Below are 18,219 nucleotides of genomic sequence, written 5' to 3' on the forward strand. Positions count from 1 at the left end.
TTAAAACATTGCCACTTGTACAACTTTTGTACAGTACAGGCATTAAGGCAAGGACACATTCTTTTACTAAAATAAACTAAGCAAAGACAGAAAGAATTTACAGCATATGATAAGAGAGACTGGCAGCTTTGGAATCTGAGTTTGTTTTCAATCATATAGGCAAAAAAATCATTATAGCTATTATACAATTAAGCAAAGAACATAAGGACGCTACTTTTTTTTTTTCTTCCTTGCCTATTAAAAAGGGGCTAGAAGAAGCATGAAGTCAAAAAAAAACAACCACTGCTAAGAACAGCAAACAAAACACTACATACCTACCCTAATTATAAAACCTATCTACCAACAGCAACCAACTTCTTACATTTCCATAACTAGATTTGCCTATCAATTAATGGCACAGAAATGAGATAGCATTTAACGTAGCAGAACACAGAACAGCACAGTTTAAGTTAACAGACAATCCTGCCAGCTAGCAGAATAGATGAATCTGCAGATGAAAATATGCATTTATTATATTGGTGTTGCACTCCAAGGTCATAGTAGAGTCAAAATAAGATCATTATTAAGTGTAACAAGCTGATACCGATGAGCTTCCTTTGTATGCAATAACAGAAACTTGACATCTAGTTTATATCTTCAAGCCAAACTGTTTTTCACATCATTAGGGAGCCAGAAGATATCAAGACAAAAGTCCACAATAGAATCCCCTCCATCCCATATTTACTTTGGCACAAATGCGACATTTCTGTCCTTGACTGTCAGCTCTTACTTTAATATTACTCACATTTTGGTTTACTTCCCCAAGCAGCATTACTTTAAAGACATATCACACACATTACATGTTTGTAGTTTATTCATTGTATTGCCATATAACATTACGCTTTACACATGCTGCATGCCAGAAGTTATTCCTAACTTGAGCTAGTTCATAACTCTGATATTTTAACTTCCCTATAATTTTTCACATCCAGCATTTCTTTTCATAGCTCTTTGCCTCCTAGTTGATAAGCACGGCTTTTAAGCGCTTATCTTCCATGACAAGAATTCCAGAATATCATTCCTATGAAGTTAGCTAATTTAGAAAGCAGACTAGAATTTGTCACAGCCCATCAATAACTATTAGAACTGGACACTGTGGTGCATAGTCGATCTTTGAACAAGCTGTCTGCTGTGTATTACTGGCAAACACATGAATGCTTTAATGGTTTGCTTTTGGTCACTGAAACAGAATGCTTTCTAAACTGTTTCCACCCATGAAGTACCTTAGAAGCTCTGCAGGTCTCTTCGCATTCAGAAGCCATGCAAGGAACTTAAAACAAGCAGGCTGAGACATGCTCCCAAGACTGGTTTAACAGCTACTGAAAGATGCTGAACCTAGGATCCACAAGCTACAACTGAAATGGAAAGAGCTGCTTCCTTCAGCCTTTTCATATAGTGGCAAAGGGCACTTCTAGCCACTTGGCCTGCAATCACAGAATGGTTGAGATTGGAACCTCTGGAGGTTGTATAGTCCCCTCGCTCAAAGCAGAGTCCTCTACAAGAGGTTAGGCAGGACCTTTCCCAGTCCAATCTAGGTTTGGGTATCTCCAAGTACAGGCAGACTCCACATCCCAGTGTGTCTGCTGTGGAGCCCAGAACTAGATACAGCATTCCAGGTGGGTCTAAACAGTGTTGATCAGAGGGGTTGGATCACCACCCTTTGTCTGCTGGTGACGCTCATCCCAATGCGACCCAGAGTGCTGTCAAGTCCGACACAAGCGCACATTGCTGGGTCATGCTCCACTTGTCCACCAGCCTCACCTCTGCCTGGTGGACAAGTTTAGCAAAACCTCCACCTTTTTTCAGGTTCCTACTTAGGATATAGTGCTTATCCAGGGGTAACAGTATTTTCTTGATACTTCAAAAAAAAAATAATCAGGTAATAGGCATGTCCAGGTTCATTATACAGCAATGTGCTTCTCAAGCCTGCAGTGATAGAGACATATATCAAAATTACAGTTCAGACTCCAGTAAACACAAAGATTACTTAGGATGAGAGAAAAATACTGTGATATTTTGTAATCTCTACAGTAAAGCTACATTATTAAGCATTAGAGACAGTTTCGATGCTCATATCCTTCAGCAAGAACAGAACAAAATGAAACAGAGAAGTTGTCTTACAAACGAGCAAAACCACAAATTCTGTATCATGTTCAAGTCTCAGTAGCTTACCATTATAAAAGCTGTTCACGATGAGTATCACCATACGGTAAGAAAGACTGAGGGAAGTCTATCCTCATTTAGCCAAAATGTAAACTTTAATGTTGAGTAAAATGCATGATTTTAGCAAACTAGAAGAAATATGGCCTCAGTGCATTCAATGTGTGCAACTACATTCTGTGTTCTTCAAGTTACTTTGATGTTATGCAAATAAAAATACTTAGGCTTGAAGGCAGAAGTTAAATAAGCTTATTTAAAACTTTTTTTTCTCCTTTAAACACTAAAGCACCTATTCAGCAAACAGAATGAAAAGCTTTAATGTTTTACAAGTGCAACACTTCGTACCACACGGTCTTGCAGTGTATCATGACAGACTTCCATGGTCGTGTCTAAACCAAAGCTGAGCATTACTTAATCAGGCATAATAGAACTTGCTATGAAAGTGAAAATATTTCCATAGTGCTTTTTCAGCAGACCTAGGACGTACGGTAACATGATGATTCAGCAGGAGATGAGCTCCTCCTCAAAACAGAGGGAAACATCTACCAGAAGTGGAAGAGCTGCTGACCACTCAGCTGCAATTATCCCAGAATAATTGCCTCTCTTTTTATTCACATGCATAGGCTATCTTTAGTGAGGCATAGCAGCCTCTCAGTGAATTTCTTTAGGACTATTTCCTATTAACACTTTGTAACCCACTTTCCCTCTCCCTTCCATTCAACCTCTACTTGCTATTTCCTCCTCAGTATTTACTGAGATCACTGCTGGTGGAACAGGATCAGCCTGGTAAGGCAGCCAAGGAGTAACAATGCGTCAGATGTGCTCACAAGACAAAGAACAGGTATGTATCCTGTAATTTGACACCAGTAACAAAAAATCTCTTCCCCTTAGCTAGCTCAGAGAGATGTATTCAATTATGTCACCTAAGACTGGCAAATGACCTCATGCCAGTCACATAATACAAGTAAGCCCTCCTATAAAGCATCTTCATAGGAAAAATATTTTAACCAGGAGTTCATACCTTCTGGAATCAGGAATATCAAAAGAACTTAAGATTCGAGAATCATTGAGAAACAAATAGCAAATGCTACCTAAAATTAGCAAAACATGACTTCTCTAAATAAACAGCAAATTCTTAAAGAATCAGTTTTAACGTCCTCGTGGCTGTCTGAGGACCACAGTGTGGATTCATTGCTCTGCATACAGAAGCTACACCAACGTGCACAAACTCCAAACACTTCATATGCAATTATAAGATGGAAGCAAACCCAACTAGATAACCAGTGGAAAGGAAAGTGACCACCAGAGAACGATAAGTGGGGAAATAAACAAAACAGGAAAAAAGTTTCTATGGACCATGCAAGCTCTACTGACTACTAAAAAAATCAAATTGTATCAAGCTTTATTTCCCAAAGTATAAGCCAGTTTTCCTCTGGATGCATTAAATAGGATGATAGAATGAAACAGTTGTTTCTGCAATCAGCATATACTATTCTGCTCAGTCTGGTCACCTACACATGTCATCTAAGTGTGGCTAGACAGATGGGAAGCTCCACCAACTCCTTAATCAACAGCCTAAAGGCCTCTAACAAAAAATTCTGTATGACATTTGACAATTAGTCTAAGTTTTAATAGAGCAAGGTGTTTATCTAAAAGCATTTGTGACTCAAAGTTATGCCTTCAATTTTGACTTAATACATTAAAATACAATTTATGTCAAGTAAGGAGAACTCAAGTCTAAAGATATTAACAGATAAATATTAGTAATAAAGGCACACTAATACATAAAAATAGCTACTATAGGGCTAAAGCAGCTTGTTCTTATTTGCCAACTTCCTCTTTACTCCTGTTTTGTTAGTTAGTGCACATTGCTACTAACCTCAATACCACTTTGTCTCGCTAGTTTTACAGCTGTATTGTAGTAGCCACAGCGTAAAAGATGTTCCACCATCATACGATCCATACGTTTCTTCTTCCACATGTTTGCAGCAGCTGGCTGGTCACTACTATGTTCTTTCAGATGTTCAATCCTACGTTTGCAGAGTTTTGCACTTTCATCTTCAGCCTGGATTGATTCAACTGCCTAAAAAGTAAAAATTAACAGGAACAAATAAGAGCTATACATTTACAATTTGCTTTTAAAGCAAAATACAGTAAGAATTGTTTGTAAGCATTCTTTACACATTATACAGTTACTCCCAATACTGTGTCTTTCATTTAGACAGACATTTCAGCATTGCTGGTCCAGCTCTGAGATATTCTCGCATATAAGTAAGTTTTCACTTATTTGATATTATAAGCATATGCATTTTTCTGCTTAATGTGGAGTTAGCCTGAAAACAGCAACATATCAATGACAGCAGCAACTGCTGTAATAGTCTGCAAAGAGCTTTGGACCAGATGACTGCAAACATTCACAAACAGTTGAAAATAATGAATTTCCACCTCTAACCTATGGATGGCTTCTTCCTCAAGCAGCTGTCCTGCTGAATTAGTTCTACTGAGGAGTGATGCAGAATAAACCCACATTACTTCTAATACACTGCAGCCATTTTAATCAGTCATGCAATAATAAAAATTACATAAACATTTGGCTGTTTGGCACATTTAATTCAAGGATCTTAGAGTAGTTTTCAAAACTCACCAGCTTTGTTAAACTGGCATTATTTTACTTACCTTTGCTACTCTGGAAACATGGATCTACTGTTAGGAGCCTTGCTTAGGAAATAAATTTGTCCAGAGGAAACAGAAAGACTTTTTTTTAAAAAAACCACATGCCCAGTACAAAACACAGACTCAAAAAGATCTCCACAACATTTTTTTTTTAAAAAAGTGAAAACACGCACACTCAGGTCATACTTACTTTCCTTCAACCTTAAAGTTATATGGCTGATTAGTTATGCTGAAAATTTTACCAAGCAATTTTATTATAGACGTATTGTAATTCAAAGCTAGCTGACTCAGTATACAGCATGTGACAATTGTGGGTCATGCCAGGGTACAGAACACAAGAAAGCTCGCAGTACTTTTATGTGCCTGGTAAGGTAAAAGCAAACCAGAAGACAATGGAGGCTTAGTACCTTTCCCATCTGCAATTTATCACTAGTGATGCAATTTCAGGTTGGGTTGCCTTACTTGTGGTGACTTTAAACTCGCTGGCTTGCGTTTGAATAACTGCACAGCTCTGGCAATAGGAAAGTCCACTCAGGTTTGTCAACCAAGCACAGACCGGGTAACCTGGCTGGCTTTTGGCAGCCCACTTTGCACTCTGCACTGGCACGGCTACCTTCCCAGTACTCGAGCTACTTGGGGTATGGTAGCATCCTTGGATAACAGCTCCAGCTCTGGAAGCACAGGTTGGTTCCAATTGCATTTACCATGTATGCTCATTTACAGATTACTTCTGGTAGGATTGATATTTGAGAAGCAAAGTGAAATACATGAAAACTTGTGTAAGAAAAGCCTACCAAGCATTTGTCCCAATTAAGCCCGGTTCTGATCAAGCCCTCGATACCAAATTCAGGTATCGAAAACCCTAGTCACTATACAAGACAGTCTTTTACTATAATTCATGTAAACATCTATAGCCTGAGTTATTTTTATTACTGAAGACTGAGTTACTTCTCTTACTGAATTTAGCTTTCTTTTGTAACATATGGTTTGAAGAACAGTATTTTGTTTAAGTTCTAAACTGAGTTTTTCCTATTCAGCAAACACTAACTGAAGCCAAAACTCACTTTTGCTTGTTAGATATTTGCAGTATTATCAGATATGAAGGCAACCTCAAGAATTATTCTGAAAACAACTAGAAGAATTCAAGGCAGCCAGGCACAAAGGTTGAGCCCCTTCTCGTTCCAAAGGGCTCTCCTTATATGGATTTGTGTCCACAGCTCTTGCTGTGTTTTTGATCCTTGTAGTGCATTCAGAAAGGCTACAGATCCTTTTCAAAACCCTCTGAAGCAAGTCTATCTGGACTTGCCCTGCTGGACATTAACAGAACTTGAGGGAACAAGCATATTAAACAGGATACAAAAGGGAAAACAAAGGCCTAGGTTTCCCCAGGATCATTTTCAAAACCCAAGAAACCTGCTGTGTTGAAAAGCTCTTTTTTTTTAAGAGCAAGTAAGGTGTTAAATAAAGGAACCATCTAATTCTATTATGGCCATCTCAGCAGTTCATCAGATCCTTGTCTAAACACAGGAGGAAACAGAGATCCCACATAGGTCCAAAGGCCCTAAAGAAAACAGTCATTTTGCTCAGGGCAGAGATGACAGAAGACAGTTGGAGTTGAGGGTTTGGAGCAGAAACAAGACCTTTGTATTTCAGAAGACTTTTACTGTTAAACATATTTTTTTTACCTTTTGTTCTTTCTGAGCAGCTATAAGATTCCCCACAGTCTTCTGGGCAGTCAGAAACAAATGAGCAATTACACTAAAATGGAGCCTTGCACCCAAAACATTCAGCAATGCCTTCAGACACACCCCCACAGTCAGCAAAGACTTAACAAGTAAATAACTTACTCCTCCACATCATTACTACACACCTACAAGCAAAATCTAACACCTCTTTCAGAAATAATTTATTTCTGTAAGTAACAGAGAAGTGAAGAAAACATATCCTTCAAGACCTCCGAGTCTCACAAATCAAAGATGAAAACAGCAATTAGATTTATGAAGTCTTTTGCAGATCAGCTTTTCAACACCTAGCTAACCTGTTCATGCAGAAAACCCCAAATCAACACACACGACAGCGTTACTTTCATATTACAAACCTCCAAGGTATTTTGACGGTTCACTTAATATAGTCTCAAGATTTATATCTGTTGGTTATTTCATTTCAGTTTTAATGAAATGGCTCTGCTACCATTTGTTTCATCTATTTATTTTTGGAGAAGCACTACTCTAAAGCCAGGCAACAGAGCTATTTTCATTTTTCTGCAAGATTTGTTTCAAGTAAGTGTTCTGATGAGTCTCAGATTGAGTAACATTCCCATCCAAAATAAGGATGGCTTATGCTATACAGTTTATGTTTTTAACTCATTCTTCTTAGACAGATGTGGTAAAAGCATGAAAGTTTGGCTGTATTTCATACAAGTGTTCAAGCTTAATAGCTAGAAGCATGTTATCCTGCTAAACTTTGTTTAAAATGCTTTGAGTAATATTCCCTAGGAACCTTCCAACCTGCAAGTTTAGTGTTTATAAAAAACATTCAAGTAACAATCCAGGACAACTTGCATTTTCTTTGGCACAGAAGCCTCAATGCTGCATTCAACTACCCCCCACTGGAGTTTAAACATTTTTCAGACTCATCTTCTACCTAATTTTGCTCCTCAAGTGATCAGTTAATGCAACCCCACAAACCTTTCCATTAGACAAGCAGAAATTGATACAAATCAATTTGGTTTGCTACTATTTCATTTCTGTGGGTGGAGAAATCCCTTTCCAGGACTACAAATACATATTAATTTTACTTCTCAACAGAGGTTCGTTATACTTAATCATGGAACACCAAGACATGTTTCAGAAGCACAGTGAAGCAAGATAGAGTAAGTTTTGGTGTTTTGTTGTGCGTTCTAAGGCCCTTACAGCACCTGTAAGGTGTATAATCTTGAAAAGAAAATTCAAACAGCATTGCAGAAAATTAGTTCTGTTAACTTTGTAACGACAGAACAATGACAAGGTAGAACACCACTTACCTTTCGTTTCAGAACGCTGAGTTTTTCAACTACTCCATCCAGGAGACTAACAACTGAATCCACAGCAGGACAACTGCTCAGCGTCTTCTCCAGCTCTGCCACAACCATTGTAACGTGGCTGGTCTCTCGATCAATGTTTTTCTGTGCAGCTCGAAACCGTTTGTTCAGTGTTTCATATGGCACCTAAATGAGAAATACCAAGTCATTAGAATTTCTATATTAAAAAAGTCAGGTCTTCTGGAGTTTAAAGAGACTGATGATTTTAGCTGATGCAGCCAGAAGAAGACAAAAGGACACTAGAGGTCATTAATTGAACTTGAGTTCTCATATCAACGCCCTTATTTAAACCCTGTCAGCAAAGAGCTAACACTTCAAAGATTATGAAAAAACAGTGACAGGAAATAAAAGCTGGTAGATTCTTTTCTGATACCAATTTCACCTATCCTGCTTTGACTGTAGCAAGCACTAATGGAAACACTTCAGGGAGAACAGAAAGCAAAGACAAATGTGTATCTAAAAAAAGAAAGCTACAAGGTAACTACAACTAAGCAATCACTCTTCAGAACATGGATTTTTAAGTTTACATTTCTTTCCTTCAGGAGTTCATAAAAGAAGAGACAGTTACCTTTGAGAAAGCATCTATAAAGCATATTGGCTACTGAAAAATTTATACATAGTACACCAATGGTTATTCGGGAAATCTAATAGGTCTCCTACCTACTTCTGCCCATGAAGAACTACTTTTTAACATTAATTCCAGTAGGACTATAATGAATGCTAAGAGAATCTCCATGCAAGTTTTCTTTTAGTGATAAGACCCTACACTGTATGGCCTACAGCCTGGTCAAATTTTAGGGTACCGAATGACTTACGGAAAGCTTACAGCAAATGTTAAGCTGCTCCCATCATGTTGCTTCCACTACCGTGGCAGCATAAGCAATTTAGACAGGAAGTTCTATTACTTCACAGAAACAGGAATTTTAGAACATAAACATTCCAGTATTATACATTTAATTCATCCCCATCTTTTAACTTGAAGAAGTCCATGAGAAGTTCTTTCAGGTAGTTATGGTAATCTTGATTGCTTTTCCATTAATCATAGGCATAATTTAGCTAGCAATCAGATGACATACATTAAAGGTAAAACAGGAAACACAAATCAGTGTTCTGTTTGGTACATATCACGTATATGTTTGATTACAAATCCTTCAAGTATATCACTTCTAATCAATTATATCAAGATTGCTTCCATTTTCTCCCTTCTAATCATTCGCATGCAAGATAGTATCCCCAGGGTCCACTCTCCTTTTGGGCTCTATTAGGAGAGAGGTTACTACACAAGCACTGCAATTCACAATTAGAGATGCACTGAGAAACAGTTTAGGTTCAGAGTAAGGAAGACGAGCCAAAGTACTTGCTTTCCAAGACTTTGTAGACCTACAATAGGTTGTTCTTATTTGTAGCAGAAGCGTAACACAAGAATGCTCCTGATAAGATACGAAAGGGCTCCTCTTCCTCTCAAAGGCTGAAATGATCTATTTAGTGCTTTTTGGCATCTCAAACTAAGACCTAAACAAGTGACAGAACAAGCATTTACCACAGGAAGTATCAAGCTGAAACAATTATTTTCCTTACACATCCTCCCCTAAAATCCCAGCACTGCACCCCCTCTAAACTCAAACCACATAAAATATCAGAATTAATAGGCTTCAACACCTACTTAATTGTCTGTACAACCATCTTTTATCCCATTTTTAGCTCTTATTTCCCTTCTCCATTTCCAGAAAAAAGATGAAAGGTTTTAAAGCTCCACAGATAGAATGGGTGTTTTGGGGGGCCATTATTTTGACATCTCATGCTTTTCAATATGGCAGTTTGTTTCCAACTCCAAGACTTGATGCCAGACAGCATTAAGGTAACTTCTTCCTTTTTGTCCCCCCTGCATTTTTCTTACTATTCATTGAAAACGGTTTCCTTCAGTTACTTGCATCTACTGAATTTAATTTCTGCAAGTACTTTGCTATTCAGCTACATTACTCAAGACTTTCTGAAGTTACTATTGATTAGAGGTATCTGACTACAAAAAGTGTTTTCGTTAAATTTTGAGCAATCAGTTGAACTGGACACACAGATCTAGTTGGTTTTCAAAAAAATAATCGAGCTTTAATCTCCCTTTTCCCTACTTTCTTATCTGCACACAAGAGCATTAACACTTCCTGTTTCCCATGCTCTGTCTCTTTAGCGTGCAAATATCTGGCACGGTCTGTGTTCATATGACATTTAGAACAATTGGACTTTCAATTTCAGCTGGCATCATTACATATCATTTATACTATATCTAGGTGCAATAGGGTTTTGAATCTTGTTTTATCCACATTTTCCCTCCTTCCCCCCCCCCCAAAAAAAAAAAAAAAAGAGATCTGAATATCCTGTGTAAAAGAGGCTAGGAATTGAACTGGTTTACTATATACTCTGAAAGTAAATACAAATAAACTTATTGCTAAACACAATTTTAGTGTACCATAACAAGCAAAATTACTTTAAAGGTACAATGAAATTATTTGTATAACAAACTGACATTAAATATTTCTTACTAGAGTTTTCATAGTATGCATAGGCACTTGTTTCTTACCATAGAGCCAGCAGTTTTCAGAGGATATTTGTAAATCGTATCCAGGTACAGCTTTTATACTGACTTTACTTTTTGTGGAGTCTCCTTCTTTGGAGATATTTAAAACCTGCCTGGACCTGCTATCCTGTGCAACCTGCTGTAGGTGATCCTGCTTTAGCAGGGGGGTTGGAATAGATGATCTCCAGAGGTCCCTTGCAACCCCTACCACTCTGATTTTGGGACTAGATTCTATGAATGCCAAAATGGAGAAATTGCAATCACTACGTTCCTTACTGAGAAAGCATTTTATCTAGACTTTGGACCTTGATCCACTGCTCTTTTGCTACTTGTACAGCTCCTATGCTCCAAAACAAACCCCGTTCCCCAGTAGTGGTTTGCTTTACCATAGAACTCTTCAAAAGTTTCAGGCATTGTACCAATAAGTTTATTTATTTTTTCTACAATAATGAAAATAAATGAAGGAGAATGTAACAAAACAACGCTCTGGAAAATGTAATTCTAAAAATTCTTAATTATGGTTCACTTGAATTTTCAGGTACCACAGATAAAACAGCAGACAGCAAACGTTTTGGACCAAGACACAGCTGCAAGACATATGCATCATTCATTAGCTGCCACAAGCCTATTAGAGACTTCCAATTTTTACTGCCAGTACCACTCTTACTAAGCCTGGAGTACACAGTTATTCTTTGAGGACAAGAGTGGCCTACAAAACTCAGCCTAGGGAAGTATTACCTTAAGGAAAAAAGGTAACCATCTACTAAACATTGAAAAAAATTTGAAATAAATCAGCAAGAACCAAGCAGAATGTATTCTGTAAAAGCACAATACCAACTTGTCCTACTCTTTAGAGCATGAAAAACCACACCTCAGTTGGCTCCTACCAGAAGTATACAAGATGATACAAAGAAGAGATGCAAAATATTAGGGGGCAGCACATTTAAATCCAGTGTCACTAAACAGATTCTGCTTCTTTTGTTCATCACCTTCCATAACTGCAAACATTATTCAACTTAAGTACATATTAAACCAGGACACACTGAAGTCAAATTCCTTTTCGTTAGGTTTAAGTTAGAACAGCCTACAAAAGGGATAAAGTTACAGTAACACAAGTTTTTCCAAGATCAAAATTTTGCTACTGTGATGTGAAGGAAAGTCTGCTTAGCCAAAAGCTTCCTCAAGTGTAGCATATGAATGTTTCCAGGTGCTAAGTGCTAACAGAGAGGCAGAGACAACTGAAAAACCCGATCCAAGTACTTTCTTCATTTCAGGTGTTACTTCACTTTGGTTTTAGAAAGCCAGAAAACCCTTGTGTGCTGTCCCAGAACATGCTCCAACAACCTCTAGCTGTGGAGTCAAGACTTAGGAGAGGATCTTTCTGGGTCTACAAGCTTGAACTGGTAGAAGAAGAGAAACAACTGCCATGAGAGCTATACCTTGGTTGTTCAGTTGTGTGGAGGGAACAGAAAACAGCAGAGCTAAGAAGCTTGCAGTCACTCACTCATTAAAGCACCTGGGGTTTCCAAACAAAGTGAAGACATACACTGTTAAAGGGCTCTCTGCTCGGGAGAAAGTATGAGATAACAGAAGAAATATGAAGTGTGGCAAGATCTTCTTTGCAGAGGTGTTAAAGTCCTCCCAGCATGATGGAGGAAAAGCATTCCGAGACACAGCTAGAAATCCAGCACTCATTACCATCATGGCCAACAGATACATCCACTTTATTCAACTTGAGTTCAAACTAATAAGCAGTTGTAATTACAAGGACTTTATAGACAAATGAACAGCATAAGGAAGGTAAAGAAAAGCATCTACAGAATTGAGTTGGTGCCCTAGCAACAAAAGATAACAAAGTCTCAGTTCTAAATGCCTTCTTTGTCTTTACTGGTAAGGTCTTCTCCTAAGCCTTCCTGACTGTATATGAGCAAAGGAGTCTGGGGAGAGGGGTCCTATTCACATGAGAAGTCTAAAGCAAGCTGAAGATATACAGGTACATTCTGGGACCAGAAGGGAGGGAGCTCACTGATGACACTATAAAGCTGCTATCATCCCTAAGACGTCACAGTGAGCAAGAGAAAGTCCTCAGTGACTGAAAAGGGCAAGTTTCTTGTCTCTCTTCAAAAACAAAAAAAAAAAAAAACAAAAAAAAAAAAAAAAGCCGGAAGATCATGGAAACTACAGGCTGGTCTGCCTCATCTCAGTTCTTGGGAAAGTTAAGGAAAAAACACTCAGATGGAAGCCATTTCCAAGCTCATAAAGTTGACTGGGAATAGCCAGCCTAGATTTGCCATAAGCAAATCAGGCTTGACAACACTGTTTTGCTCTCAGTGGTGAGATGACTACCTCAGAAGTACCCTTGTAGCCAAACTAGGGAGACGTGGACTAAATGCCTGGAACATGAGTAAGGGACTGACTGAACAGCCAGAGTAAAAGAATAAGTCAGTGGTTCAAAAGCTACCTGGTGGCCAATTACAAGTACTGCTTGACTCCTGAGGAACATTATCAGCTCCAACATAGGTGTCTTCTTCAACCATCTGCACTATGGAACAGAACACACAATCAGAAAGCTCACAGAGGACAACAAACTAGTGGAGTCCTTGGTAACACTGAGTGGCAGAGCTGCTATTCAGAGGAAGTGACAAGCTGGAGAAACACACCAAGAACTTTATGAAATGCAATCAAGGCAAAAACCAGAGCCCTGCACCTGGCACAAAACCACCCCATCCATTAGCACAGGCTGTGGAATAACTGGCTAGGACCACTTCTGCAGAAAAAGACACAGAGGTTCTGACGAACAGCTGGTTGGACAGGAATCAGCAGCAGACTCTTGTAGCAATGAAAGCTAACCACATACCAGGCTGCATTAGCAAGATTAAAGGTAGTGGGTTGAGAGGAATGATTGTTCTTTATGCTCAGCACTCATGCAGACTCATGTGGAATACTGAGTCTGGTTTTCAGGTCACTTCCACCTCACCAAAGAAGAGATGCTGACAAACTGGAAAGAGTCCAGAAGGCTGCCACCATGATGGTTAGCTGGTTGGAGGATACAAAATCCAAAGAGAGGGTGAGAGGGGCAGGCTTGTTTCACTTGCAGAAGAGAAGGCCGCAGGGAGTTGGGAGCAGCACAATCTGATAGAAGCCTTCCACTACCTAAAGGTGAAGGTCATAGATAAGAGCTAGCCAGACTTTTCTCAGAGTTACAGAGCAAAAGGGAAAGAGGCACAGCTGACAAGTGGCAGCAAAGAAAATTGCAGCTGAACATAAGGAAAAAAAATATTAAATGAGCAGAGTTGGTAAGCACTGAAACAGCAGCCCAGAAAAGTGGTAAAATCTCCACCTTTAAAATCATAGAAGGGTTTGGGTTGGAAGGGACCTCAAAGATCATCTAGTTCCAACCCCCCTGCCATGGGCAGGGACACCCTCCACTAGACCAGGTTGCCCAAAGCCCCATCCAACCTGGCCTTAAACACTTCCAGGGATGGGGCATCCACAACCTCTCTGGGCAACCTGTCCCAGTACCTCACCACTCTAACAATACAGAATTTCTTTCTAACATCTAATCTAAATTGACCCTCCTTCAGCTTGAACCCATTAACCCTTGTCCTGTCACTACACTCCCTCATAACCAGTCCCTCACCATCTTTCCTGTAGGCCCCTTCAGATACTGGTAAGACGCTATTAGATCTCCCTGGAGCCGCCTTTTCTCCAGGCTGAACAATCCCAACTCTCTCAGCCTGTCCTCATAGGAAAGGTGCTCCAGCCCTCTGATCATCTTCATGACCCTCCTCTGGACTCTCTCCAACAGCTCCATGTCTCTCCTGTACTGGGGTCCCCAGAGCTGGACGCAGTACTCCAGGTGGGGTCTCACAAGAGCAGAGTAGAGGGGCAGGATCCCCTCCCTCGACCTGCTGGTCACACCTCTTTTGATGCAGCCCAGGACACGGTTGACTTTCTGGGCTGCAAGCGCATGCTGCCGGCTCATGTTTAGCTTCTCATCAATCAATACCCCCAAGTCCTTCTCCTCAGGGCTGCTTTCAATCCATTCCTCACCCAGCCTATAGGTGTACTTGGGATTGCGTCGACCCACATGCAGGACCTTGCACTTGGCCTTGTTGACCTTCATGCGGTTCCCCCGGGCCCACCCCTCCAGCCTGCCAAGGCCCCTCTGGATGGCATCCCTTCCCTCCAGCGTGTTGACCCCACCACACAGCTTGGTGTCATCGGCAAACTTGCTGAGGGTGCACTCGATCCCACTGTCCATGTTGCCAACAAAGATGTTGAACAGTGCCGGTCCCAGTACCGACCCCTGAGGGACGCCACTCATCACTGGTCTCCACTTGGACATTGAGCCGTTGATCACAACTCTTTGAGTGCGACCATCCAGCCAATTCCTTATCCACTGCGTGGTCCATCCATCCATCGAATCCATGTCTCTCCAGTCTAAACACAAGGATGTCATGCGGGAAAGTTTAGAAACTCTCAGAACTAGGCAGGTCCCTGAGCAACTTAAATTAGCTTTGAAGCTAGCCTAGTTTCAAACAGAAGCCTGAACTACACTGTCTGCAGAGGTCCTTTCCTACCTTAATTTTATGAATTCATCTAGAAAGAGACTGGATCATAGATGTCCATATGAAGATAGGAATGGCTGTATCAAGTAGACCAAAAGTCCCTCCTTTGTCACTATCCTTTCCTTGACAACATCCAGAAACGGGATGGCCCTTGAAAAAAGGCAAGAACATAAAGTTACTAATCCCAAATAGTCCCTCTGAGCTTCTTGAGCCAGAGGTGGGAGTTTTATAGTAGAAACACAACAGGGTGCTTCTCATCCATGAATCCCACTAGTTGTTGTTGGCCTGTAGTATTTTAGTACTGCAACATCCTGTGGTGAGACATTTGACTGCCACACACATTCTGCGAGGAAACACTCCTTAGTTTCATCTTGTCAACTACTAGCCTAATTTGAAAACCTTTTGTTCTTGTTTTGGGAGAAAATGTTCCCTTTTGGGAACATTCGCTCTCTTCTATGCCTCTCATGTCTCTTGAGATTGAAGAGGCTCTTTCTAAACCATTCTTTGAAGACAATCTTTCCATATCTCTAGTCATTCTTGCCTTTCTGTAGACATTTTCCAGTTCTTTTTCAGGATGAGGGAAGGGAGAAAATAAGAGCAGCTTATACTACTTAAGAAGCAGCCATGGATATTCACTGCTATGTAACGAGGTTCTCCATTCTTCCCTTTCCCAGCACTTTTGTCCTAAGTTTGTCAACATTGACCTGACCATTCCCAGAAAACATTCACCATAACCCCAAGATCCTACTGAGCAATGATGGTCATTTCCGACTCAGTTACTGCATAATGAGATTAGGATGGTTTTTCTTCCCACTGTACCTATAAACTGTATCACACTGCACTTCTCTATATTGAATTTCATCTACTATTTTAATAGGCATTCAGTCTTTCATTATTCTTCTCTAATGCTTCATACTTGGGTTGTATCTGTAATACCTCAATTATCATAGCATCATTAAGGAAACCAAATCATCTCAGCTCTCTCTCTCTCCCTCCCATGCTGTTCAAACAGCTGAATATCAGCAGTAGTGGGAGAGACCCCAGCAGAATCCTAGCACTAACCTTCTTCCATTACAGAGGTTGGCTACTAAATGTCGATGTTTGCTTCTTCTCTTGCCCAGTTACTATTCACATAAGGGCTTCTATCTTCTTTCTTTCAAGAGTTCCAGGTAAGGGGTATTTCCAGAAACCATTCAGTAATACAAATAAGCAATCAACTAAATCCACAGGCACCCTTTTCTTTTTTTTTTTTTAACACAGAAATCCAGTATCTTTGCCTGGCATGACTTTCCTTTTAAAAAGTCACATTAACTGATGTACATTATTCCATATTTGATTACTCAGGATAGTATTTCTGCATCAGTAAGCCATTGGTTGGAAGGGAAAAATAAATTACATGTATTAAGAAACTCACTAAATTTTTTCTTCAGTGTTTCTACTTTAAGTAAAGTCTTCTACTTCGCCTTTCTTCCACAGCTATCCAAGAAAATCCTCAGACTACTTCAGGAAAAATGTGTTTATCAGCATTTACCAGAGAATTTCCAGAGAATTAAGGGGAGGACTGGACACAGGAGAACAGGATTTTCCCTAAGCCAAATAAGCTTATACATAGTGTTACATTTCTACTCCTTTAGAGGCGTAGGATGTTAGGGCAAAGAGCAATGGCTACTGCATGAAACTTCAAATACCAGCCTGATGCTATCCACAAGTTTTCCTAACTGGCACACAGTAATACTGAAAGATTGAATTGCACATGTTTCTTTCAGAATTAAATATTTGTGAAAATGTAAGTCTTTATCCTTCCACAAGTCTTTAGCCTTACACTAGACCTTTAGCACACCAGTTCTCAAACTGATCTGGTCATGTCCTACAACATAGGCTAGATTCCTTCTTCACTTACACAGATTCAAGCCTAAAAAGTTCCAAATAAAAATGGAAACTAAACCCCAAACAATTTCTTTCGGACTACAGCATTAATCAAAAAGAGTTTCTACTCCACAGTGACTGCATATAGGAAACTAGTTCAGATGTAGCAGAAAGAAATACAAAGTAAAAACCAGTTTGTATAGCTATCATTTGGTTGCTGGAAATTATAGAGCAAGAGCGATACTTCAAAAAAGTCATCACAATTGAAGGAAGAATTATTTGGCAGTGAAAGCAAGACCATTTATCATTCCCCAGCCTTCTGTTATCAGTTTTTAGAAAATAAACCTTTGAAAGTTCCTGGTTTTCACAGAAAATAGTATAGACAACAGAAACAAGCATCTTTTATATAGGTTCACAATTCTGTAAAAGAACATCCAATTTCCCCCTGTATTTGGAGGAAAGTAGTCAATCAAGTCTAACTTGACAGCAGTACAAACTCATATGCAGGGAAGTTTTAACTATATGTCCTGACTTTACTGATGTATGTGTGAATCATCCTTCTTCAACACTAGTCTCACAGCTGAAAGCCACTCCTTGCCACAAACTGCAGTGGTTTTTAAACACAAATACCTACCTTATGTATCTTTTCAAATGAACTGAATCATGGACAAGAGGGAATTTGAAATGGATTTTTAAAAATCTTTTCAGGTATATGAAGTCAGATGACTAGTTGGAAGAAAAAAAAATTCAAGAAAAATAAGAGTCATACCAGATTAGGAGAAGGGAACCATTACAGAACTATGCTCTCCTTTCAAGGGTCAGAAAAATGATGTGCTTCCTCTCCTCAATTGTGTTAGCTTATAACACCTGAAAAGCACCAGAGATTTGTATGAATCTACAGGTCTCCAAGATAATTCAGTTGAAGACTTTGAGGTATAAAAAAAGCTTTTTCAAATGCCATATATTGTGCCCTTATATGAAATTAAGCCTAGCCACAGATAGGTAGGGAAAAGAAAAGTGAGAAGTGCAGTGATGAAATTGTCTTTCAAAACCAACCCAAACCCCACAACAACAAACAAAAAAACAGAAGCAAAAACAACTTAGCTATACTTATGCAAGAGGCAACAGGAAGCATGGGAATATGGAAGAAAAAGTAAGCATCTCCCAAAGGTAAAAAAGGTAAACCCACCAAGAAACACCTTTGAGCATTAAGCTGTTTCCTTGAGACTAAATTAGACCACCATGCTCACCTTCAACAA

At 39.4% G+C, this 18,219-nt stretch overlaps 1 protein-coding gene across 7 annotated transcripts in view; it reads right to left on the reverse strand.

Moving 5' to 3' along the window:
- The window catches only part of MAEA (macrophage erythroblast attacher, E3 ubiquitin ligase), a 52,353-nt gene that overhangs the window by 26,214 nt on the left and 7,920 nt on the right, over positions 1 to 18,219 (reverse strand). For 5 of the 7 annotated variants that reach the window (XM_075752724.1, XM_075752720.1, XM_075752721.1 and 2 more), the window contains exons 2-3: positions 7,895 to 8,077; positions 4,079 to 4,282 (exon numbers count right to left, since the gene is read on the reverse strand). In XM_075752724.1, coding sequence (XP_075608839.1) covers positions 4,079 to 4,282; positions 7,895 to 8,077 — 387 coding nt within the window. Of the gene's footprint in view, positions 1 to 4,078; positions 4,283 to 7,894; positions 8,078 to 17,729; positions 17,828 to 18,219 lie in introns of all 7 variants that reach the window. The other 2 variants (XM_075752725.1, XM_075752722.1) reach the window with 1 other exon arrangement.

This window comes from Balearica regulorum, chromosome 4 (genome assembly GCF_011004875.1).
Source record: "Balearica regulorum gibbericeps isolate bBalReg1 chromosome 4, bBalReg1.pri, whole genome shotgun sequence".
Lineage (NCBI taxonomy): Eukaryota > Metazoa > Chordata > Aves > Gruiformes > Gruidae > Balearica > Balearica regulorum.